Source organism: Peromyscus californicus, unplaced genomic scaffold (genome assembly GCF_007827085.1).
Source record: "Peromyscus californicus insignis strain IS unplaced genomic scaffold, ASM782708v3 Scaffold_22__1_contigs__length_63687245, whole genome shotgun sequence".
In the NCBI taxonomy this organism is placed as follows: Eukaryota; Metazoa; Chordata; class Mammalia; order Rodentia; family Cricetidae; genus Peromyscus; species Peromyscus californicus.
In genome coordinates this window covers 56,263,957-56,287,198 of record NW_026294525.1, presented here as the reverse complement: position 1 = coordinate 56,287,198, position 23,242 = coordinate 56,263,957, and the positions used below count along the sequence as shown (strand labels likewise).

At 52.7% G+C, this 23,242-nt stretch overlaps 6 protein-coding genes across 6 annotated transcripts; all 6 read left to right on the top strand.

Annotated features, from left to right (window-relative positions):
- The first annotated feature begins 3,142 nt into the window (after positions 1-3,142).
- Positions 3,143-4,168, top strand: LOC128118204 (double homeobox protein 4-like protein 2). The gene is made up of 2 exons (XM_052750678.1): positions 3,143-3,262; positions 3,362-4,168. The coding sequence occupies exons 1-2, from the start codon at positions 3,143-3,145 to the stop codon at positions 4,166-4,168; spliced, it is 927 nt and encodes a 308-aa protein (XP_052606638.1).
- A 1,513-nt stretch (positions 4,169-5,681) lies between these two features.
- On the top strand, positions 5,682-6,698 carry LOC128118203 (double homeobox protein 4-like protein 2). Its single transcript, XM_052750677.1, has one exon. The coding sequence runs from the start codon at positions 5,682-5,684 to the stop codon at positions 6,696-6,698; it is 1,017 nt and encodes a 338-aa protein (XP_052606637.1).
- Positions 6,699-8,216: 1,518 nt separating this feature from the next.
- Positions 8,217-9,233, top strand: LOC128118202 (double homeobox protein 4-like protein 2). Its single transcript, XM_052750676.1, has one exon. The coding sequence runs from the start codon at positions 8,217-8,219 to the stop codon at positions 9,231-9,233; it is 1,017 nt and encodes a 338-aa protein (XP_052606636.1).
- A 1,520-nt stretch (positions 9,234-10,753) lies between these two features.
- Positions 10,754-11,770, top strand: LOC128118201 (double homeobox protein 4-like protein 2). Its single transcript, XM_052750675.1, has one exon. The coding sequence runs from the start codon at positions 10,754-10,756 to the stop codon at positions 11,768-11,770; it is 1,017 nt and encodes a 338-aa protein (XP_052606635.1).
- Positions 11,771-13,295: 1,525 nt separating this feature from the next.
- LOC128118199 (double homeobox protein 4-like protein 2) lies at positions 13,296-14,312 on the top strand. The gene has a single exon (XM_052750674.1). The coding sequence runs from the start codon at positions 13,296-13,298 to the stop codon at positions 14,310-14,312; it is 1,017 nt and encodes a 338-aa protein (XP_052606634.1).
- A 1,521-nt stretch (positions 14,313-15,833) lies between these two features.
- Positions 15,834-16,850, top strand: LOC128118198 (double homeobox protein 4-like protein 2). The gene has a single exon (XM_052750673.1). The coding sequence runs from the start codon at positions 15,834-15,836 to the stop codon at positions 16,848-16,850; it is 1,017 nt and encodes a 338-aa protein (XP_052606633.1).
- Positions 16,851-23,242: the final 6,392 nt, after the last annotated feature.

Genomic DNA, 23,242 nt, shown 5'->3' with positions numbered 1-23,242 from the left:
GTGCAGGGAGTGGGTTGGGTGGGCTGGGTGCAGGGAGTGGGTTGGGTAGGCTGGGTGCAGGAAGTGGATTGGGTGGGCTGGGTGCAGGAAGTGGGTTGGAGGCAGAATGGAAGGGGAGAGTAATTAAAGAGACATCTTGGTATGGGGGGGCATTTTGTGGTTGATGGGAATCCTGGTACTAGGGAAAACCCCAGGAATTCACAAGGATCATTTCAGCAAAGACTCCTATCAATAGTGGGGAGGGTGACAGAACTGACATCTACTGTAATCAGATTGGTGAGTACCCTAATTTTCATCAGAGAGCCTTTATCCAGTAACCAGTGGAAATAGATGCAGAGATTCATAGCCAAGCACTGGCCTGAGGTCTGTGAGTCCTCTTGAAGGAAGAGAGGAAGGATTGTATGATGGGGAGGAGGTTTAAGGTCATGATGGGGAAACCCACAGAGACAGCTGATCTGAGATCATGGAAACACATGACAGTTAGGGAGCTTGCATTGGACTGATGTAGGCCCTCCAAATGTGTGTGACAGTTGTGTAGCTTGTTCTAATTGTAAAGCTCCTACCAGTTTGATCAGGACCTGTTCCTGGAACTTAGCTAGCTTTTGTGGACCTGTTTCCCCATTTTGGATTACCTTGCCCAGACTTGAAGCAGGTGGAGGAGCTCATTCCTACCTCAACTTGATGTGTCATACTTTGTTCAAGGCCATGGGAGGCCTGTCTCTTTCTGAATGTAGAAAGAGGAGGAGTGGATGGGGAGGTAGGAAGATGGGAGGCAGGGAGAGGGAATGGGAGGAGAGGAAGGAGGGGAAACTGTGCTCAATATGTAAAATAAATGAAAAGTTAAATAAAGTAAAATTGAAAAATTAAAATAAAGAGAAATTTCCTTAATGAAGAATGAAGACTGTATTTATCTGTGGATATAAGGGCAAATGCTTTTAGACTGTTAGGAATTATACAGAATGACTAAATTGCTGGTTGTGGATTCTCATGAAATAACTGATTCCACTAACACTGAATAGTTAGCTAGTTTTCAAGCACCAGGCATGATTTTATTCTTGTTGAACAGGTCTTAAGTCCAACTAGGGAGTTATGTGTGTCCACATTGCACCTTTAGAATCATTGTACCATGCTGATTATTGATGTGCGTGATAGCTGTCATATCTGGGTGAGGCTGTTGGTTCTCTCTCATTTGGAAGCTTTCAGAGTGCTTCTGGTATCATGATAGCGAGGATTCAAGAAGTGTAATTTCTTTAGATAATTTCCAGCTCAGCAGCATTGAGCATAGTGTCTTCAGCAATAGGGATTTAACTTCCACTGCTGTGGGGGTAATGAAGGTAACAACAATGGGCTGTATGCTTTGGGAATCTGTTAGATAGCCCTGACCAAAATCTCAAAAGATGGATTGTCACTTCTGATATTGTGGTTTTTGTAAGATGGCCTTTGGTTCATGGAGGGAGTTATATCAGCCCAGATGGGAAAATTTCATTAAATATATATATATATATATATATATATATATATATATATATATTACACTGAAAATTATGTGTGTTATTGTTCAGTTTTTGTTGATGATTTGTTTGGGTAAACAGTTAATACTATGATACCTTGATAGCTTTTTGAGACATACATACTATTATTTTACCTACCTCTTTCTGTATTTATCTACCTCCAGCCCTCCATTTCTCATCAAGTGTATCCCAGGATTCCTGTTTATCTTCTTACTGCCATCTTCTGTATTAATGACCAGTTCCCTCCCTAAGAAGCTCTACATTTTCCATTTCCTCTGTGAGTTTACTGGTATGCTGCCATTCCCCTTTACCCCCAGGGAGCTTCCACATTTCCCACATACACTGTCAAAACACATGGATTATATAATCTCCCTTTACTCTCTTACCACCATCTGTGTTTGCCCCACTACCCTTCCCAGGGTACACCCACCCCTTTCCCATTTGCATGACCTGATTACTTGTACCTTACTATTCCCCTTTCTATTCCTCCATAACCAACTTTTTCTGGCAATTGTCCCATTTTGCTTTCCTGATTTCTATAGCTACTACAGGGGATGTATTCACATCCAAAGATTCAGACTTAGGAGCTTCCAATGAGTGTGGGAGACCAGCTTCCACTTTTCTCTGACAAGGAATTCTTGAGGAAAGAGGGATAAGAGATGGATATAGAAATATAGAGGTAGGGGGGCTGGAGAGATGGCTCAGAGGTTAAGAGCACTGACTGCTCTTCCAGAGGTCCTGAGTTCAATTCCCAGCAACCATAAGGTGGCTCACAACCATCTGTAATGAGATCTGGTGCCCTATTCTGGCCTGCAGGCATACATGCAGGCAGAACACTGTATACATAATACATAAATAAATCTTAAAAAAAAGATTTGTGAAAAAAAGAAATATAGAGGTAGAAGTATAGATGGGAGAGAAATACAGGATAGCCTTGGGAAGCCCTGGATCATTATCCACTGGCCCTTTCTGTCTCCACTGAAGGGCATTGTATAGGAATGCCAAGGGGGATGAGAAAAGATCTCCCTCTAACTGAGCCAAGTGATGACCCTGCCAACCACCGAGTAATCATGCACATGGTCAAACAATCCTCTAATGCAGGGCAGCTAGGTAAAGTAAGCTCAGATCTCACTAGGAAATATTTGTCTGCCTCCACGAAGAAATGACAAGGCTTGTCATTCTGGTGTTGAGTTACCTAACCCAATATATATTCCAAATCCATCTATTTACCAAAAATGTTCGTTGTTTGGTTTTTATTTAGCACAAAACAGTATCCCATGGTGTATAGGTTACAATGTTCATTATCCATTGTTAGGCTTTTGTGAAAAGAATAACAGTGAACATGGCTGATTAACTATCTGGAGATTTAGATGTTGAGATCTTTGCACATATTACAAGTGCAATACAAATTGGTAAAACGTCTTGTTAATAGAAAACCTAAAGACAGATATCACGGTGAAAGCTGAAAGATCAGATAAAACGCAAAAAGCCTTAACATTCTTCCCTTAACAAAACATTCAGCTCAAGAAAATTAACTCCTGTAGTTCTTATCCATGGTTGACGCTTTGCTCCTGAGCGGTCTTGCTTAGACTCGTCAGTGGCAGTGGTCCGGGCAAGGCTAACTTGACCCGATGGAAGATCACAGCAGCAGCAGCAGCAGCAGCAGTAGCAATCTGGGGGACAGCACTGGGGCCCTGGCACCCTGGCAACAAAGAAATGTTTGGAAAGCCGGGCAGCAGGACGCCCTGCTGGCAGCTCTCACCAAGAACCCTTAACCAAGTTTCAGGGCCAGGCAGGACCTGGCCAGGGAACTGGGCCTTCCTGAGTCCCATAAAACCTTGTGGTTTCAGAACCGCAGAAATCGCACCAGGGAGGTGCACTGCCGCCGAGGCCCCGAGGGGTCGGCGGGACCAAGCGGGCTAGCGTCCCCTCAGCAGCGACCCAAAGGGCCTGGGGCCCGGGCACGAGGAGGTGGAAGAAGCAGCCCCGACGAGGGACGCACCAGGCGTCGCACTCGACTCAGCCCGGCACAGTTGAGGATCCTGCTCCAGGTGTTTGAGCGGGACCCGCAGCCGAAATACGCTGCCAGGGTGAAGCTCGCCCAAGAGACCGGTTTGCCTGAGGACACCATCTCCATCTGGTTCCAAAACCGGAGAGCGCGCCACCCTGGCGGTGGCGGGGACAGAGGTCGAGGTCAAGACTCCCGGGCTTCGCCGCCACCGCCGCCGCCTTCCCCTGCGTCCAATGCGGAGCCTGAAGGACCACCTTGCAGCCCCAGGGAGACGGAGCAGCATGCCCAAGACGACCTGTTGCCACCGGCTGCTGCACTAGGCTTGGGCGTCCAGACTTGGAGTCCGCCCTCCCCACCGCCCTCCTTCCCAGTGTCCTCGCCTGCAGCGGCACAGCCCTCGGGACAACGCCACGACCACGACCCGGAACCCCACCCCGTCGCGAGAGACACCTACACCGTGGACGATGTGGAGGTCACGCTGGACCAGCTGCTGTCTCAACTCCAGGCTGACCAGCAGGCCCAGGACACTCTGGATCCCCACGTCCCGTGGGAGGACATTAACCCAACCCTTGAGCTCCCTCTGGACCAAGAAGAGTACCGGACCCTCCTGCTGGATCTGTTGGGAGACACAGCAAGGCTTCGTTGAACCTCGTGCCCCATTCCTAGCATCCCTGGACCTGCGTTCAAGTTGACTTCACCAAGCAAGCACCTACTACTTGTGTTCCCCAGTGGGAGGCCACGGCCGAGAGCCTGGCAGGAGGAGCGGGCAGCACCCAAGCCCAAAAACAGGCCTTCTAAGGCCTCCATGGAACTCAGTAGAGAGGAGTCTGTTACACAGTCACCACCATGTCACAGCTTCCAAAACAACACACTCTGCCACAAGCTCTGCTCCACAGCACACTGTAACCTCCCAAAATCTCTTGACTCTCCTTTAAAGACTCAGCTCTGAAGACCTGACACCACAGACCATCCCCTCTCACACACACAGTCCACCCTATATGCACAGAAAACCCTCCACCACTTTTTATTTATTTATTTATTTATTTATTTATGTATTTATGTATTTATTTATTTATTTATTTACTTTTTGTGAGGCAGTGTCCTGGAAATCCTTAGGTACACCCATCCCGCCCCCAAACCACAGGGATGCACCTGCTTCTGCCTCCCTAGGTCTGCCATGAAATGCAAGTGCACCTAAGGCAAGCATTCCACTCATGTTCTCCACACACGGACCCGGTAGCTCCTCTGCTCTTCACAGTCTCTAGAACCCTGATAGCTGCCATCTGGTGGCCAGTCTTGTAGCTTTTGGAAAACAACTGCTTTGCCTGAAACCAGTGCCTGGCAAAGGGTTCCCGTTTTCTTCCTGGAGTACTGGGGTGGAATGTGTGTTTGTGTTTGTGTGTGTGTGTGTGTGTGTGTGTGTGTGTGTGTGTGTGTGTGTGTGTGTCCCTGCCAGCCTATCTGAAGCCTTGGTCTGGTATCCTTCTCCTCCTCCTCCTCCTCTTCCTCCTTCTCGTCCTCCTCCTCGTCCTCCTCCTCCTCCTTGTCCTCCTAGTCCTCCTTGACCTCCTCAATCCCCATGGATGTCAATTTCCACACAGGCAGACTCTGCATGGTTTGTTTCTCATGGCACAGTGGGTCAACTTGGGCAGAGAAAGGCCAGCCACTGGTTTCAGGCAAAGCAGCCTTAGGGTGGGGTTAATCTGCTTTAGGGTGGGGTTAACCTGCTTTAGGGTGGGGTTAACCTGCTTTAGGGTGGGTTTTAGCAAAATCCATAGTCGGAGTGCTCAGGCAAGAAGTGGAGGGGTCCGCCTGTGTCTTCCACGGAGAGGTTCTCAAAGCTCCCTGGACCCTTTGGCGAAGGTGGTGTGCTCTGCACCTGTGGAGATCCGGGCTGACCTTCCGGCAAGCAAGCGGGCTGAGGCCCCCCTCCCCAACCCCAACCCCTCCCCCTCCCGCACCCAGTGGGCCTGCAATCCCAGGCTGCTGTGCCAGGCGCCAGGGATCCGGTTAGTGGGCGGGGCCGCCGGCAAGTAGGCAAGTATAAAAGTCCCGGGGACCACTCCTGGAGGCACTCACTCCATGCTGGAGCTCTCCTCCTGAGCGGTCCTGCTTCGACTGGCCAGTGGCAGGAGTCCTGGCAAGGCTACCTTGACCCGATGGAAGATCGCAGCAGCAGCAGCAGCAGCAATCTGGGGGACAGCACTGGGGCCCTGGCATCCCGGCGCCAAAGGACTGTTTGGAAAGCCGGGCAGCAGGACACCCTGCTGGCAGCTTTCGCTGAGAACCCTTACCCAAGCTTCAGGGCCAGGGAGGAGCTGGCCAGGGAACTGGGGCTGCCTGAGTCCCGCATCCGCGTGTGGTTTCAGAATCGCCGAAATCGCACCAGGGAGGTGCGCGGCCGCCGAGGCCCCGAGGGGTCGGCGGGACCAAGCGGGCTAGCGTCCCCTCAGCAGCGACCCAGAGGGCCTGGTGCCCGGGCACGAGGAGGTGGAAGAAGCAGCCCCGACGAGGGACGCACCAGGCGTCGCACTCGACTCAGCCCGGCACAGTTGAGGATCCTGCTCCAGGTGTTTGAGCGGGACCCGCAGCCGAAATATGCTGCCAGGGTGAAGCTCGCCCAAGAGACCGGTTTGCCTGAGGACACCATCTCCATCTGGTTCCAAAACCGGAGAGCGCGCCACCCTGGCGGTGGCGGGGACAGAGGTCGAGGTCAAGACTCCCGGGCTTCGCCGCCACCGCCGCCGCCTTCCCCTGCGTCCAATGCGGAGCCTGAAGGACCACCTTGCAGCCCCAGGGAGACGGAGCAGCATGCCCAAGACGACCTGTTGCCACCGGCTGCTGCACTAGGCTTGGGCGTCCAGACTTGGAGTCCGCCCTCCCCACCGCCCTCCTTCCCAGTGTCCTCGCCTGCAGCGGCACAGCCCTCGGGACCACGCCACGACCACGACCCGGAACCCCACCCCGTCGCGAGAGACACCTACACCGTGGACGATGTGGAGGTCACGCTGGACCAGCTGCTGTCTCAACTCCAGGCTGACCAGCAGGCCCAGGACACTCTGGATCCCCACGTCCCGTGGGAGGACATTAACCCAACCCTTGAGCTCCCTCTGGACCAAGAAGAGTACCGGACCCTCCTGCTGGATCTGTTGGGAGACACAGCAAGGCTTCGTTGAACCTCGTGCCCCATTCCTAGCATCCCTGGACCTGCGTTCAAGTTGACTTCACCAAGCAAGCACCTACTACTTGTGTTCCCCAGTGGGAGGCCACGGCCGAGAGCCTGGCAGGAGGAGCGGGCAGCACCCAAGCCCAAAAACAGGCCTTCTAAGGCCTCCATGGAACTCAGTAGAGAGGAGTCTGTTACACAGTCACCACCATGTCACAGCTTCCAAAACAACACACTCTGCCACAAGCTCTGCTCCACAGCACACTGTAACCTCCCAAAATCTCTTGACTCTCCTTTAAAGACTCAGCTCTGAAGACCTGACACCACAGACCATCCCCTCTCACACACACAGTCCACCCTATATGCACAGAAAACCCTCCACCACTTTTTATATATTTATTTATTTATTTATTTATGTATTTATGTATTTATTTATTTATTTATTTACTTTTTGTGAGGCAGTGTCCTGGAAATCCTTAGGTACACCCATCCCGCCCCCAAACCACAGGGATGCACCTGCTTCTGCCTCCCTAGGTCTGCCATGAAATGCAAGTGCACCTAAGGCAAGCATTCCACTCATGTTCTCCACACACGGACCCGGTAGCTCCTCTGCTCTTCACAGTCTCTAGAACCCTGATAGCTGCCATCTGGTGGCCAGTCTTGTAGCTTTTGGAAAACAACTGCTTTGCCTGAAACCAGTGCCTGGCAAAGGGTTCCCGTTTTCTTCCTGGAGTACTGGGGTGGAATGTGTGTTTGTGTTTGTGTGTGTGTGTGTGTGTGTGTGTGTGTGTGTGTGTGTGTGTGTGTGTGTCCCTGCCAGCCTATCTGAAGCCTTGGTCTGGTATCCTTCTCCTCCTCCTCCTCCTCCTCTTCCTCCTTCTCGTCCTCCTCCTCCTCCTCCTCCTCCTCCTCCTGTCCTCCTAGTCCTCCTTGACCTCCTCAATCCCCATGGATGTCAATTTCCACACAGGCAGACTCTGCATGGTTTGTTTCTCATGGCACAGTGGGTCAACTTGGGCAGAGAAAGGCCAGCCACTGGTTTCAGGCAAAGCAGCCTTAGGGTGGGGTTAATCTGCTTTAGGGTGGGGTTAACCTGCTTTAGGGTGGGGTTAACCTGCTTTAGGGTGGGTTTTAGCAAAATCCATAGTCGGAGTGCTCAGGCAAGAAGTGGAGGGGTCCGCCTGTGTCTTCCACGGAGAGGTTCTCAAAGCTCCCTGGACCCTTTGGCGAAGGTGGTGTGCTCTGCACCTGTGGAGATCCGGGCTGACCTTCCGGCAAGCAAGCGGGCTGAGGCCCCCCTCCCCAACCCCAACCCCTCCCCCTCCCGCACCCAGTGGGCCTGCAATCCCAGGCTGCTGTGCCAGGCGCCAGGGATCCGGTTAGTGGGCGGGGCCGCCGGCAAGTAGGCAAGTATAAAAGTCCCGGGGACCACTCCTGGAGGCACTCACTCCATGCTGGAGCTCTCCTCCTGAGCGGTCCTGCTTCGACTGGCCAGTGGCAGGAGTCCTGGCAAGGCTACCTTGACCCGATGGAAGATCGCAGCAGCAGCAGCAGCAGCAATCTGGGGGACAGCACTGGGGCCCTGGCATCCCGGCGCCAAAGGACTGTTTGGAAAGCCGGGCAGCAGGACACCCTGCTGGCAGCTTTCGCTGAGAACCCTTACCCAAGCTTCAGGGCCAGGGAGGAGCTGGCCAGGGAACTGGGGCTGCCTGAGTCCCGCATCCGCGTGTGGTTTCAGAATCGCCGAAATCGCACCAGGGAGGTGCGCGGCCGCCGAGGCCCCGAGGGGTCGGCGGGACCAAGCGGCCTAGCGTCCCCTCAGCAGCGACCCAGAGGGCCTGGTGCCCGGGCACGAGGAGGTGGAAGAAGCAGCCCCGACGAGGGACGCACCAGGCGTCGCACTCGACTCAGCCCGGCACAGTTGAGGATCCTGCTCCAGGTGTTTGAGCGGGACCCGCAGCCGAAATATGCTGCCAGGGTGAAGCTCGCCCAAGAGACCGGTTTGCCTGAGGACACCATCTCCATCTGGTTCCAAAACCGGAGAGCGCGCCACCCTGGCGGTGGCGGGGACAGAGGTCGAGGTCAAGACTCCCGGGCTTCGCCGCCACCGCCGCCGCCTTCCCCTGCGTCCAATGCGGAGCCTGAAGGACCACCTTGCAGCCCCAGGGAGACGGAGCAGCATGCCCAGGACGACCTGTTGCCACCGGCTGCTGCACTAGGCTTGGGCGTCCAGACTTGGAGTCCGCCCTCCCCACCGCCCTCCTTCCCAGTGTCCTCGCCTGCAGCGGCACAGCCCTCGGGACCACGCCACGACCACGACCCGGAACCCCACCCCGTCGCGAGAGACACCTACACCGTGGACGATGTGGAGGTCACGCTGGACCAGCTGCTGTCTCAACTCCAGGCTGACCAGCAGGCCCAGGACACTCTGGATCCCCACGTCCCGTGGGAGGACATTAACCCAACCCTTGAGCTCCCTCTGGACCAAGAAGAGTACCGGACCCTCCTGCTGGATCTGTTGGGAGACACAGCAAGGCTTCGTTGAACCTCGTGCCCCATTCCTAGCATCCCTGGACCTGCGTTCAAGTTGACTTCACCAAGCAAGCACCTACTACTTGTGTTCCCCAGTGGGAGGCCACGGCCGAGAGCCTGGCAGGAGGAGCGGGCAGCACCCAAGCCCAAAAACAGGCCTTCTAAGGCCTCCATGGAACTCAGTAGAGAGGAGTCTGTTACACAGTCACCACCATGTCACAGCTTCCAAAACAACACACTCTGCCACAAGCTCTGCTCCACAGCACACTGTAACCTCCCAAAATCTCTTGACTCTCCTTTAAAGACTCAGCTCTGAAGACCTGACACCACAGACCATCCCCTCTCACACACACAGTCCACCCTATATGCACAGAAAACCCTCCACCACTTTTTTATATATTTATTTATTTATTTATTTATGTATTTATGTATTTATTTATTTATTTATTTACTTTTTGTGAGGCAGTGTCCTGGAAATCCTTAGGTACACCCATCCCGCCCCCAAACCACAGGGATGCACCTGCTTCTGCCTCCCTAGGTCTGCCATGAAATGCAAGTGCACCTAAGGCAAGCATTCCACTCATGTTCTCCACACACGGACCCGGTAGCTCCTCTGCTCTTCACAGTCTCTAGAACCCTGATAGCTGCCATCTGGTGGCCAGTCTTGTAGCTTTTGGAAAACAACTGCTTTGCCTGAAACCAGTGCCTGGCAAAGGGTTCCCGTTTTCTTCCTGGAGTACTGGGGTGGAATGTGTGTTTGTGTTTGTGTGTGTGTGTGTGTGTGTGTGTGTGTGTGTGTGTGTGTGTGTGTGTGTCCCTGCCAGCCTATCTGAAGCCTTGGTCTGGTATCCTTCTCCTCCTCCTCCTCCTCCTCTTCCTCCTTCTCATCCTCCTCCTCCTCCTCCTCCTCCTCCTCCTTGTCCTCCTAGTCCTCCTTGACCTCCTCAATCCCCATGGATGTCAATTTCCACACAGGCAGACTCTGCATGGTTTGTTTCTCATGGCACAGTGGGTCAACTTGGGCAGAGAAAGGCCAGCCACTGGTTTCAGGCAAAGCAGCCTTAGGGTGGGGTTAATCTGCTTTAGGGTGGGGTTAACCTGCTTTAGGGTGGGGTTAACCTGCTTTAGGGTGGGTTTTAGCAAAATCCATAGTCGGAGTGCTCAGGCAAGAAGTGGAGGGGTCCGCCTGTGTCTTCCACGGAGAGGTTCTCAAAGCTCCCTGGACCCTTTGGCGAAGGTGGTGTGCTCTGCACCTGTGGAGATCCGGGCTGACCTTCCGGCAAGCAAGCGGGCTGAGGCCCCCCTCCCCAACCCCAACCCCTCCCCCTCCCGCACCCAGTGGGCCTGCAATCCCAGGCTGCTGTGCCAGGCGCCAGGGATCCGGTTAGTGGGCGGGGCCGCCGGCAAGTAGGCAAGTATAAAAGTCCCGGGGACCACTCCTGGAGGCACTCACTCCATGCTGGAGCTCTCCTCCTGAGCGGTCCTGCTTCGACTGGCCAGTGGCAGGAGTCCTGGCAAGGCTACCTTGACCCGATGGAAGATCGCAGCAGCAGCAGCAGCAGCAATCTGGGGGACAGCACTGGGGCCCTGGCATCCCGGCGCCAAAGGACTGTTTGGAAAGCCGGGCAGCAGGACACCCTGCTGGCAGCTTTCGCTGAGAACCCTTACCCAAGCTTCAGGGCCAGGGAGGAGCTGGCCAGGGAACTGGGGCTGCCTGAGTCCCGCATCCGCGTGTGGTTTCAGAATCGCCGAAATCGCACCAGGGAGGTGCGCGGCCGCCGAGGCCCCGAGGGGTCGGCGGGACCAAGCGGCCTAGCGTCCCCTCAGCAGCGACCCAGAGGGCCTGGTGCCCGGGCACGAGGAGGTGGAAGAAGCAGCCCCGACGAGGGACGCACCAGGCGTCGCACTCGACTCAGCCCGGCACAGTTGAGGATCCTGCTCCAGGTGTTTGAGCGGGACCCGCAGCCGAAATATGCTGCCAGGGTGAAGCTCGCCCAAGAGACCGGTTTGCCTGAGGACACCATCTCCATCTGGTTCCAAAACCGGAGAGCGCGCCACCCTGGCGGTGGCGGGGACAGAGGTCGAGGTCAAGACTCCCGGGCTTCGCCGCCACCGCCGCCGCCTTCCCCTGCGTCCAATGCGGAGCCTGAAGGACCACCTTGCAGCCCCAGGGAGACGGAGCAGCATGCCCAGGACGACCTGTTGCCACCGGCTGCTGCACTAGGCTTGGGCGTCCAGACTTGGAGTCCGCCCTCCCCACCGCCCTCCTTCCCAGTGTCCTCGCCTGCAGCGGCACAGCCCTCGGGACCACGCCACGACCACGACCCGGAACCCCACCCCGTCGCGAGAGACACCTACACCGTGGACGATGTGGAGGTCACGCTGGACCAGCTGCTGTCTCAACTCCAGGCTGACCAGCAGGCCCAGGACACTCTGGATCCCCACGTCCCGTGGGAGGACATTAACCCAACCCTTGAGCTCCCTCTGGACCAAGAAGAGTACCGGACCCTCCTGCTGGATCTGTTGGGAGACACAGCAAGGCTTCGTTGAACCTCGTGCCCCATTCCTAGCATCCCTGGACCTGCGTTCAAGTTGACTTCACCAAGCAAGCACCTACTACTTGTGTTCCCCAGTGGGAGGCCACGGCCGAGAGCCTGGCAGGAGGAGCGGGCAGCACCCAAGCCCAAAAACAGGCCTTCTAAGGCCTCCATGGAACTCAGTAGAGAGGAGTCTGTTACACAGTCACCACCATGTCACAGCTTCCAAAACAACACACTCTGCCACAAGCTCTGCTCCACAGCACACTGTAACCTCCCAAAATCTCTTGACTCTCCTTTAAAGACTCAGCTCTGAAGACCTGACACCACAGACCATCCCCTCTCACACACACAGTCCACCCTATATGCACAGAAAACCCTCCACCACTTTTTTATATATTTATTTATTTATTTATTTATGTATTTATGTATTTATTTATTTATTTATTTACTTTTTGTGAGGCAGTGTCCTGGAAATCCTTAGGTACACCCATCCCGCCCCCAAACCACAGGGATGCACCTGCTTCTGCCTCCCTAGGTCTGCCATGAAATGCAAGTGCACCTAAGGCAAGCATTCCACTCATGTTCTCCACACACGGACCCGGTAGCTCCTCTGCTCTTCACAGTCTCTAGAACCCTGATAGCTGCCATCTGGTGGCCAGTCTTGTAGCTTTTGGAAAACAACTGCTTTGCCTGAAACCAGTGCCTGGCAAAGGGTTCCCGTTTTCTTCCTGGAGTACTGGGGTGGAATGTGTGTTTGTGTTTGTGTGTGTGTGTGTGTGTGTGTGTGTGTGTGTGTGTGTGTGTGTGTGTGTGTCCCTGCCAGCCTATCTGAAGCCTTGGTCTGGTATCCTTCTCCTCCTCCTCCTCCTCCTCTTCCTCCTTCTCATCCTCCTCCTCCTCCTCCTCCTCCTCCTCCTCCTTGTCCTCCTAGTCCTCCTTGACCTCCTCAATCCCCATGGATGTCAATTTCCACACAGGCAGACTCTGCATGGTTTGTTTCTCATGGCACAGTGGGTCAACTTGGGCAGAGAAAGGCCAGCCACTGGTTTCAGGCAAAGCAGCCTTAGGGTGGGGTTAATCTGCTTTAGGGTGGGTTTAACCTGCTTTAGGGTGGGGTTAACCTGCTTTAGGGTGGGTTTTAGCAAAATCCATAGTCGGAGTGCTCAGGCAAGAAGTGGAGGGGTCCGCCTGTGTCTTCCACGGAGAGGTTCTCAAAGCTCCCTGGACCCTTTGGCGAAGGTGGTGTGCTCTGCACCTGTGGAGATCCGGGCTGACCTTCCGGCAAGCAAGCGGGCTGAGGCCCCCCTCCCCAACCCCAACCCCTCCCCCTCCCGCACCCAGTGGGCCTGCAATCCCAGGCTGCTGTGCCAGGCGCCAGGGATCCGGTTAGTGGGCGGGGCCGCCGGCAAGGAGGCAAGTATAAAAGTCCCGGGGACCACTCCTGGAGGCACTCACTCCATGCTGGAGCTCTCCTCCTGAGCGGTCCTGCTTCGACTGGCCAGTGGCAGGAGTCCTGGCAAGGCTACCTTGACCCGATGGAAGATCGCAGCAGCAGCAGCAGCAGCAATCTGGGGGACAGCACTGGGGCCCTGGCATCCCGGCGCCAAAGGACTGTTTGGAAAGCCGGGCAGCAGGACACCCTGCTGGCAGCTTTCGCTGAGAACCCTTACCCAAGCTTCAGGGCCAGGGAGGAGCTGGCCAGGGAACTGGGGCTGCCTGAGTCCCGCATCCGCGTGTGGTTTCAGAATCGCCGAAATCGCACCAGGGAGGTGCGCGGCCGCCGAGGCCCCGAGGGGTCGGCGGGACCAAGCGGCCTAGCGTCCCCTCAGCAGCGACCCAGAGGGCCTGGTGCCCGGGCACGAGGAGGTGGAAGAAGCAGCCCCGACGAGGGACGCACCAGGCGTCGCACTCGACTCAGCCCGGCACAGTTGAGGATCCTGCTCCAGGTGTTTGAGCGGGACCCGCAGCCGAAATATGCTGCCAGGGTGAAGCTCGCCCAAGAGACCGGTTTGCCTGAGGACACCATCTCCATCTGGTTCCAAAACCGGAGAGCGCGCCACCCTGGCGGTGGCGGGGACAGAGGTCGAGGTCAAGACTCCCGGGCTTCGCCGCCACCGCCGCCGCCTTCCCCTGCGTCCAATGCGGAGCCTGAAGGACCACCTTGCAGCCCCAGGGAGACGGAGCAGCATGCCCAGGACGACCTGTTGCCACCGGCTGCTGCACTAGGCTTGGGCGTCCAGACTTGGAGTCCGCCCTCCCCACCGCCCTCCTTCCCAGTGTCCTCGCCTGCAGCGGCACAGCCCTCGGGACCACGCCACGACCACGACCCGGAACCCCACCCCGTCGCGAGAGACACCTACACCGTGGACGATGTGGAGGTCACGCTGGACCAGCTGCTGTCTCAACTCCAGGCTGACCAGCAGGCCCAGGACACTCTGGATCCCCACGTCCCGTGGGAGGACATTAACCCAACCCTTGAGCTCCCTCTGGACCAAGAAGAGTACCGGACCCTCCTGCTGGATCTGTTGGGAGACACAGCAAGGCTTCGTTGAACCTCGTGCCCCATTCCTAGCATCCCTGGACCTGCGTTCAAGTTGACTTCACCAAGCAAGCACCTACTACTTGTGTTCCCCAGTGGGAGGCCACGGCCGAGAGCCTGGCAGGAGGAGCGGGCAGCACCCAAGCCCAAAAACAGGCCTTCTAAGGCCTCCATGGAACTCAGTAGAGAGGAGTCTGTTACACAGTCACCACCATGTCACAGCTTCCAAAACAACACACTCTGCCACAAGCTCTGCTCCACAGCACACTGTAACCTCCCAAAATCTCTTGACTCTCCTTTAAAGACTCAGCTCTGAAGACCTGACACCACAGACCATCCCCTCTCACACACACAGTCCACCCTATATGCACAGAAAACCCTCCACCACTTTTTTATATATTTATTTATTTATTTATTTATGTATTTATGTATTTATTTATTTATTTATTTACTTTTTGTGAGGCAGTGTCCTGGAAATCCTTAGGTACACCCATCCCGCCCCCAAACCACAGGGATGCACCTGCTTCTGCCTCCCTAGGTCTGCCATGAAATGCAAGTGCACCTAAGGCAAGCATTCCACTCATGTTCTCCACACACGGACCCGGTAGCTCCTCTGCTCTTCACAGTCTCTAGAACCCTGATAGCTGCCATCTGGTGGCCAGTCTTGTAGCTTTTGGAAAACAACTGCTTTGCCTGAAACCAGTGCCTGGCAAAGGGTTCCCGTTTTCTTCCTGGAGTACTGGGGTGGAATGTGTGTTTGTGTTTGTGTGTGTGTGTGTGTGTGTGTGTGTGTGTGTGTGTGTGTGTGTGTGTCCCTGCCAGCCTATCTGAAGCCTTGGTCTGGTATCCTTCTCCTCCTCCTCCTCCTCCTCTTCCTCCTTCTCATCCTCCTCCTCCTCCTCCTCCTCCTCCTCCTCCTTGTCCTCCTAGTCCTCCTTGACCTCCTCAATCCCCATGGATGTCAATTTCCACACAGGCAGACTCTGCATGGTTTGTTTCTCATGGCACAGTGGGTCAACTTGGGCAGAGAAAGGCCAGCCACTGGTTTCAGGCAAAGCAGCCTTAGGGTGGGGTTAATCTGCTTTAGGGTGGGGTTAACCTGCTTTAGGGTGGGGTTAACCTGCTTTAGGGTGGGTTTTAGCAAAATCCATAGTCGGAGTGCTCAGGCAAGAAGTGGAGGGGTCCGCCTGTGTCTTCCACGGAGAGGTTCTCAAAGCTCCCTGGACCCTTTGGCGAAGGTGGTGTGCTCTGCACCTGTGGAGATCCGGGCTGACCTTCCGGCAAGCAAGCGGGCTGAGGCCCCCCTCCCCAACCCCAACCCCTCCCCCTCCCGCACCCAGTGGGCCTGCAATCCCAGGCTGCTGTGCCAGGCGCCAGGGATCCGGTTAGTGGGCGGGGCCGCCGGCAAGTAGGCAAGTATAAAAGTCCCGGGGACCACTCCTGGAGGCACTCACTCCATGCTGGAGCTCTCCTCCTGAGCGGTCCTGCTTCGACTGGCCAGTGGCAGGAGTCCTGGCAAGGCTACCTTGACCCGATGGAAGATCGCAGCAGCAGCAGCAGCAGCAATCTGGGGGACAGCACTGGGGCCCTGGCATCCCGGCGCCAAAGGACTGTTTGGAAAGCCGGGCAGCAGGACACCCTGCTGGCAGCTTTCGCTGAGAACCCTTACCCAAGCTTCAGGGCCAGGGAGGAGCTGGCCAGGGAACTGGGGCTGCCTGAGTCCCGCATCCGCGTGTGGTTTCAGAATCGCCGAAATCGCACCAGGGAGGTGCGCGGCCGCCGAGGCCCCGAGGGGTCGGCGGGACCAAGCGGCCTAGCGTCCCCTCAGCAGCGACCCAGAGGGCCTGGTGCCCGGGCACGAGGAGGTGGAAGAAGCAGCCCCGACGAGGGACGCACCAGGCGTCGCACTCGACTCAGCCCGGCACAGTTGAGGATCCTGCTCCAGGTGTTTGAGCGGGACCCGCAGCCGAAATATGCTGCCAGGGTGAAGCTCGCCCAAGAGACCGGTTTGCCTGAGGACACCATCTCCATCTGGTTCCAAAACCGGAGAGCGCGCCACCCTGGCGGTGGCGGGGACAGAGGTCGAGGTCAAGACTCCCGGGCTTCGCCGCCACCGCCGCCGCCTTCCCCTGCGTCCAATGCGGAGCCTGAAGGACCACCTTGCAGCCCCAGGGAGACGGAGCAGCATGCCCAGGACGACCTGTTGCCACCGGCTGCTGCACTAGGCTTGGGCGTCCAGACTTGGAGTCCGCCCTCCCCACCGCCCTCCTTCCCAGTGTCCTCGCCTGCAGCGGCACAGCCCTCGGGACCACGCCACGACCACGACCCGGAACCCCACCCCGTCGCGAGAGACACCTACACCGTGGACGATGTGGAGGTCACGCTGGACCAGCTGCTGTCTCAACTCCAGGCTGACCAGCAGGCCCAGGACACTCTGGATCCCCACGTCCCGTGGGAGGACATTAACCCAACCCTTGAGCTCCCTCTGGACCAAGAAGAGTACCGGACCCTCCTGCTGGATCTGTTGGGAGACACAGCAAGGCTTCGTTGAACCTCGTGCCCCATTCCTAGCATCCCTGGACCTGCGTTCAAGTTGACTTCACCAAGCAAGCACCTACTACTTGTGTTCCCCAGTGGGAGGCCACGGCCGAGAGCCTGGCAGGAGGAGCGGGCAGCACCCAAGCCCAAAAACAGGCCTTCTAAGGCCTCCATGGAACTCAGTAGAGAGGAGTCTGTTACACAGTCACCACCATGTCACAGCTTCCAAAACAACACACTCTGCCACAAGCTCTGCTCCACAGCACACTGTAACCTCCCAAAATCTCTTGACTCTCCTTTAAAGACTCAGCTCTGAAGACCTGACACCACAGACCATCCCCTCTCACACACACAGTCCACCCTATATGCACAGAAAACCCTCCACCACTTTTTTATATATTTATTTATTTATTTATGTATGTATTTATGTATTTATTTATTTATTTATTTACTTTCTGTGAGGCAGTGTCCTGGAAATCCTTAGGTACACCCATCCCGCCCCCAAACCACAGGGATGCACCTGCTTCTGCCTCCCTAGGTCTGCCATGAAATGCAAGTGCACCTAAGGCAAGCATTCCACTCATGTTCTCCACACACGGACCCGGTAGCTCCTCTGCTCTTCACAGTCTCTAGAACCCTGATAGCTGCCATCTGGTGGCCAGTCTTGTAGCTTTTGGAAAACAACTGCTTTGCCTGAAACCAGTGCCTGGCAAAGGGTTCCCGTTTTCTTCCTGGAGTACTGGGGTGGAATGTGTGTTTGTGTTTGTGTGTGTGTGTGTGTGTGTGTGTGTGTGTGTGTGTGTGTGTGTGTGTGTGTGTCCCTGCCAGCCTATCTGAAGCCTTGGTCTGGTATCCTTCTCCTCCTCCTCCTCCTCCTCTTCCTCCTTCTCGTCCTCCTCCTCGTCCTCCTCCTCCTCCTTGTCCTCCTAGTCCTCCTTGACCTCCTCAATCCCCATGGATGTCAATTTCCACACAGGCAGACTCTGCATGGTTTGTTTCTCATGGCACAGTGGGTCAACTTGGGCAGAGAAAGGCCAGCCACTGGTTTCAGGCAAAGCAGCCTTAGGGTGGGGTTAATCTGCTTTAGGGTGGGGTTAACCTGCTTTAGGGTGGGGTTAACCTGCTTTAGGGTGGGTTTTAGCAAAATCCATAGTCGGAGTGCTCAGGCAAGAAGGGGTCCTGCCTGTGTCTTCCACGGAGAGGTTCTCAAAGCTCCCTCGACCCTTTGGCGAAGGTGGTGTGCTCTGCATTTGTGGAGATCCGGGCTGACCTTCTGGCAAGCAAGCAGGCTGAGGCCTCCCTCCCAACCCCTGACCCCACCCCTCCCCCTCCCCACCCAGTGGGCCTGCAATCCCAGGCTGCTGTGCCAGGGGCCAGGGATCTGGTTAGTGGGCGGGGCCGCCGGTAAGTAGGCAAGTCTAAAAGTCTCTGGGACCAAGACTGGAGGCACTCACTCCATGCTGGAGCTCTCCTCCTGAGCGGTCCTGCTTCGACTGGCCAGTGGCAGGAGTCCTGGCAAGGCTACCTTGACCCGATGGAAGATCGCAGCAGCACAGCAGCTTCAATCTGGGGGACAGCACTGGTGCCCTGGCATCCTGGCGCCAAAGGACTGTTTGGAAAGCCAGGCAGCAGGACGCCCTGCTGGCAGCTTTCGCTGAGAACCCTTACCCAAGCTTCAGGGCCAGGGAGGAGCTGGCCAGGGAACTGGGGCTGCCTGAGTCCGGCATCCGCGTGTGGTTTCAAAACCTCTGAAATCGCACCAGAGTTGTAAGTGGTCGCTGAGGCCCCGAGGGGTCTTCGGGATCAAGTGGGCTAGCGTCCCCTCAGCAGTGACCCAAAGGGCCTGGTGCCAGGGCAGGAGGTGGAAGAAGCAGCCCCAATGAGTGATGCACCAGGCCTAAGACTCGACTCACCCTTGCACAGTTGAGGATCCTGCTCCAGGTGTTTCAGGGGAAGACTTTCAACTAACGGAATTCTGTCAATGTAATACACCATATAAACAAACTAAAAGGAAAAAGAACCCATGATCATCTCATTAGAAGCTGAAAAACGCTTTTTCAAAATCCAGCACCCCTTCATGGTAAAGATTCTAGAGAGATCAGATTTAAAAACAACATAGCTCAACATAATAAAGGCATTTTACAGCAAGCCGACAGCCAACATCAAATTAAATGGAGAGAAACACAAAGCAATTCCACTAATTTCAGGAACAAGACAAGGCTGTCCACTCTCCCCATTCTTATTCAATATAGGATTTGTACTTCTAGCTAGAACAATAAGACAACAAAAAGCAATCAAGGTGATACAAATTGAAAAGGAAAAATGACAATTTCACTATTAGCAGATGATGTGAGAGTATACATAAGTGACCCAAAAAATTCTTCCAGGAAACTCCTACAGCTGATAAATATCTTCAGTAATGAGGCAAGATACAAGATTAATTTAAAAAATCAATTGCCCTCCAATATGTAAATGACAAATGAGATGAGAAAAAAAATCAGAGAAACATCACCCCTTATAATAGCCACAAAAAATATAAAATACCTTGGAGTGATTCTAACTAAGCAAGTGAAAGACTTGTCTGGCAAGAATTTTAAGACTGAAGAAAGAAATCAAAGAAGATGTCAGTAAAGGAAATGATCTCCCATGCTCATAGATAGGTAGGATTAAAATAGTAAAAATGGCAATTTTACCAAAAGCAATCTACAGATTCTAATGCAATCCACATCAAAATCCCAACACAATTTTTCACAGACTTGCAAAGAACAATACTCAACTTCATATGAAAAAAAAAAAAAAAACCCAAAACCCTAGGATAGCTAAAAGAATCCTGTACAATAAAGCAACCTCTGGAGGCATCACCACCCCTGACCTCAAGCTCTAGTATAGAGTTATTGTAATAAAAACAGCTTGCTACTATCATAAAAACTGGCATGTGGACCAATGGCATTAAATTCAAAACCCTGACATTAATCCACACACCTATGAACACCCAGTTTTTGACAAAGAAGTTAAAACTGTAGCATGAAAAAGAGAAAGCATCTTCAACAAATGGTGCTGGCATAACAGAATGTCAACATGTAGAAGATTGCAAATCGATAAATATCTGTCACCATGCGCAAAAACTCAAGTTCACTTAATAAATCCAGTTACACTGAACCGGATACAAGAGAAAATACGAAGTACTCTTGAATGCATTGTATAGGACACCACTTCCTAAATACAACATCAGTAGCATAGACACTCACAGCAACAATTAATAAATGGAACCTCCTGAAACTGAGAAGCTTTTCTTGGGCAAAGGACACGGTCAATAAGACAAAACAATAGCCTACAGAATGGGAAAAGATCTTAACCAATCCCACAGCTGACAGAAGACTGATTTCCAAAATACGTAAGTAATTCAAGAAACTAAATATCAAAATGCTTTAAAGCTAGATCTCAAGGAGGCAATTCCTCAGCTGAGGCTCTGTCCTCTGATGACCCTAGCTTGTGTCAAGTTGAAACACACAAACACCCAGTACAACAACCAAATGCCAGAAAAGATGTTTAAATTCCCTGCCATGGAGTTATAAATGGTTGGGAGTAACCAAGTGGGAGCTACAGACTCAACCTGGGTCCTCTGGAAGAAAAACAAACATTCTTAACCATGGTGCCACTTCTCCAGACCTCTGATAACCTGTATTTAATGCAAATGCAAGTGCTCTAGTTATATTCCCATTGCCCTGATAATACACTCTGACCAAAAGCACCTTGAGGAGTCAAGGGACAATTTGTTTTCAGTTTTCAATCTAGTCCTGAGGAAAAATATTAGAGAAAATCAAGGCCAGAAACAGCTCCATCATACCTCCAATGTTTCTCCAAATATTGCTTGCCAACTCATACTCTGACTGGTTTACTAGATTTATAACACAGCCCAGGACTAACTTACAGAGAAGGTGCCACCCACATTGCACTGGATCATCCCACATCATTGAATTAAGACAATCCCCCACAAAGATGGCCATAGTCTGACCTGATTTTAGCCATTATATGAAATCCCTCATACAATTCTAGTCTGCATCAAGTTGACATCTGATGCTAAATATGAAAGCAGGCTTTATGGAGACACAGGGACTTGCAAACAAGATTTGAGAACATCTAGGTTGGTCATGTGTTGTTTAGTCATGCTGAATTCATTATAGGCAGTTTCAGAGAAGGATATGCACGAAGTGTAAGTGTGAGTTCTAAACTGCCATGGACATTCCAGGATGCTGAAGAGATGCCAGTAACATGGGATGTATGTAAGGAAACCTTCACTCATCAACAAGTGGAGCAAACCTGGTAGAGAGGCCATGTAGGCTGCAGAACAAAAGGCTAAGGAAGATGGTCTACCGATGCATTTTGCAGTTCATTACATAACTTGTACACCCTGGTCACTAGACCTGGTGATATATAACATCCTGTTTTCCTCATTGGTTTTTGGTCTTGCTTTGGTTCAGCCTACTCCTACTATTCTATTTTCTTTTCCCTTTTGGAAGGTGTAGGGAAAAGGGGCTGGCTAAAGAAACCCACCCTGACCCTGGAGCCCAGAAATAGGAAAAGATGGCTCAGATCAGGGCAGAAAGAAACCCAGTTTATCTCAGTCAGATCAGAGCCATCTCTATCCCTAGCCAACTGACTTGTGAAACCAACCAATCACAGAGCAGAATAGTAGAACACTGGGCCTGGGGTTTTCTCCACCCCCAAGACATCCTGTGAAAAAAGCTCTGACTAGTCAGTAGAAAAAAAGTCTGTTCTCTCCACCCTGGTAGAGGCAGCTACTCTCCTGGACTCCTCCTTCCTAAATAAATCTCTTTCTCAAATGAGTTTTGGGTGTGAAAATCTTCATTCACTGGCATAGAGAAGATCCTTGCTGAGAAGTCCCTCAGTGCACGAAACAAGAGAGACCTGAAAGAACAGAGCAAGGAGGAGCTGAACAGAAGATCTTTGCTGAGATATCCCTCAGTGAATAGGACAAGAGGGAGCTGAAAAGCAACACTTTTCTCTAGAGTGAAGGAGATTGTTACATTCCTGCAGGGGTTTCCCCTTTTGCAGAGTTAAGCAAAAGAAGCAACATCTTAGGCCAGAGATGCAGAGCTTTGCTAGGAAGCCCCCTTAAGAGTGGACTGAGCAAAACTAAGCTGTAGTGGTTCTCCAGGAGAGGAGCAAAAATGGTATATCCTGCGGGGAGACCATCCCCCACCATACCAGGAATACCTTGACTTTCCCAAAGAATCAGGATAACCTTCCCTTCTGAAGCAGTTCCAGGCCTGACTCTCCTGGGAAGTCAGAAATTTTTCTCTTTCAGCTTTGGGCTGCTTCTTTGCAGTTCTAGCCATCAGAGCTGTGCTAAACAGCTCCAGTTGTCTGGGACACCTTCAGGGCAGAGCTGTTATTTTGAGCACCTCAAGGTGTATGGGATACCTTGCCCTCCAGGGCTGAACTGTCTCCTTGCAGTTCCAGACATCAGAGCTGTGCTAAGCAGTTCAAGATGTTGCCTGACTACTCAGGTATTCAGGACAACAAACCCACAGAGTTGCAAAACTCACTTTTTGCAACCAATTTACCTATAGAAGGTAGGCATTTTATTCTGTGATGTTGTATATTGTCAAGCTGTGCTCTTGTCCCCAGTGAAAGAAAGAATTCTACTTTACAAATAACCTTTCAAAATTAATTATCATTAGGGCTTTCTGCTAAGGCTTAGGCAGTCTTCATAACAATCATTGATAGATCAATACAGTGTCCATTTATAGCAGTGTATTCAGAAACAGAAGAATCCTACAACATATTTATATCTTGTTGTTTATGATTTTGAAGCAGAAACATTGAAGAGAAACAATCAAAACAATTAACGAAGTGGTCATTTTCCTCTGAAATCATCCTGTTTTGAATGGGTAGAGACATTTTCAGATAGAAGTGGCAGGTTCATTCAAGTTCCATGATAAGAATAATCCATTTAAAATGTATACAGACTCTATTCCTCTTTATAAAACTATATGAGATGTGGTTTAAAGAGCTACTTAGAGCATTCATAAAATGTAGTTATAGAGCATGTGGGCCAATGAAGATGCTTTTGTAAGATCCATCTTTCATCCATCGTCAATATTCTGTTTAATAATTATATATTTACTTAGTGTTCAAGGCAGGCCTATATAACCATGACAATAGCTGTGAACCTTAATTTTAACACCTAACTATACCCTTAAAACTGGATCTTAACCCTAACACTTGACACATTGAGGAAAACATAGAGATTATGAGTAAATTTTCTCCTTATGAATGAAATTTTTTGCTATAAACTCATTGTATATTCTCATATTTAAAACACCTTGCTTTTGCTTTTCTAAAGAATTTATTCTCATCTTCTATTATACACCCTGCTTC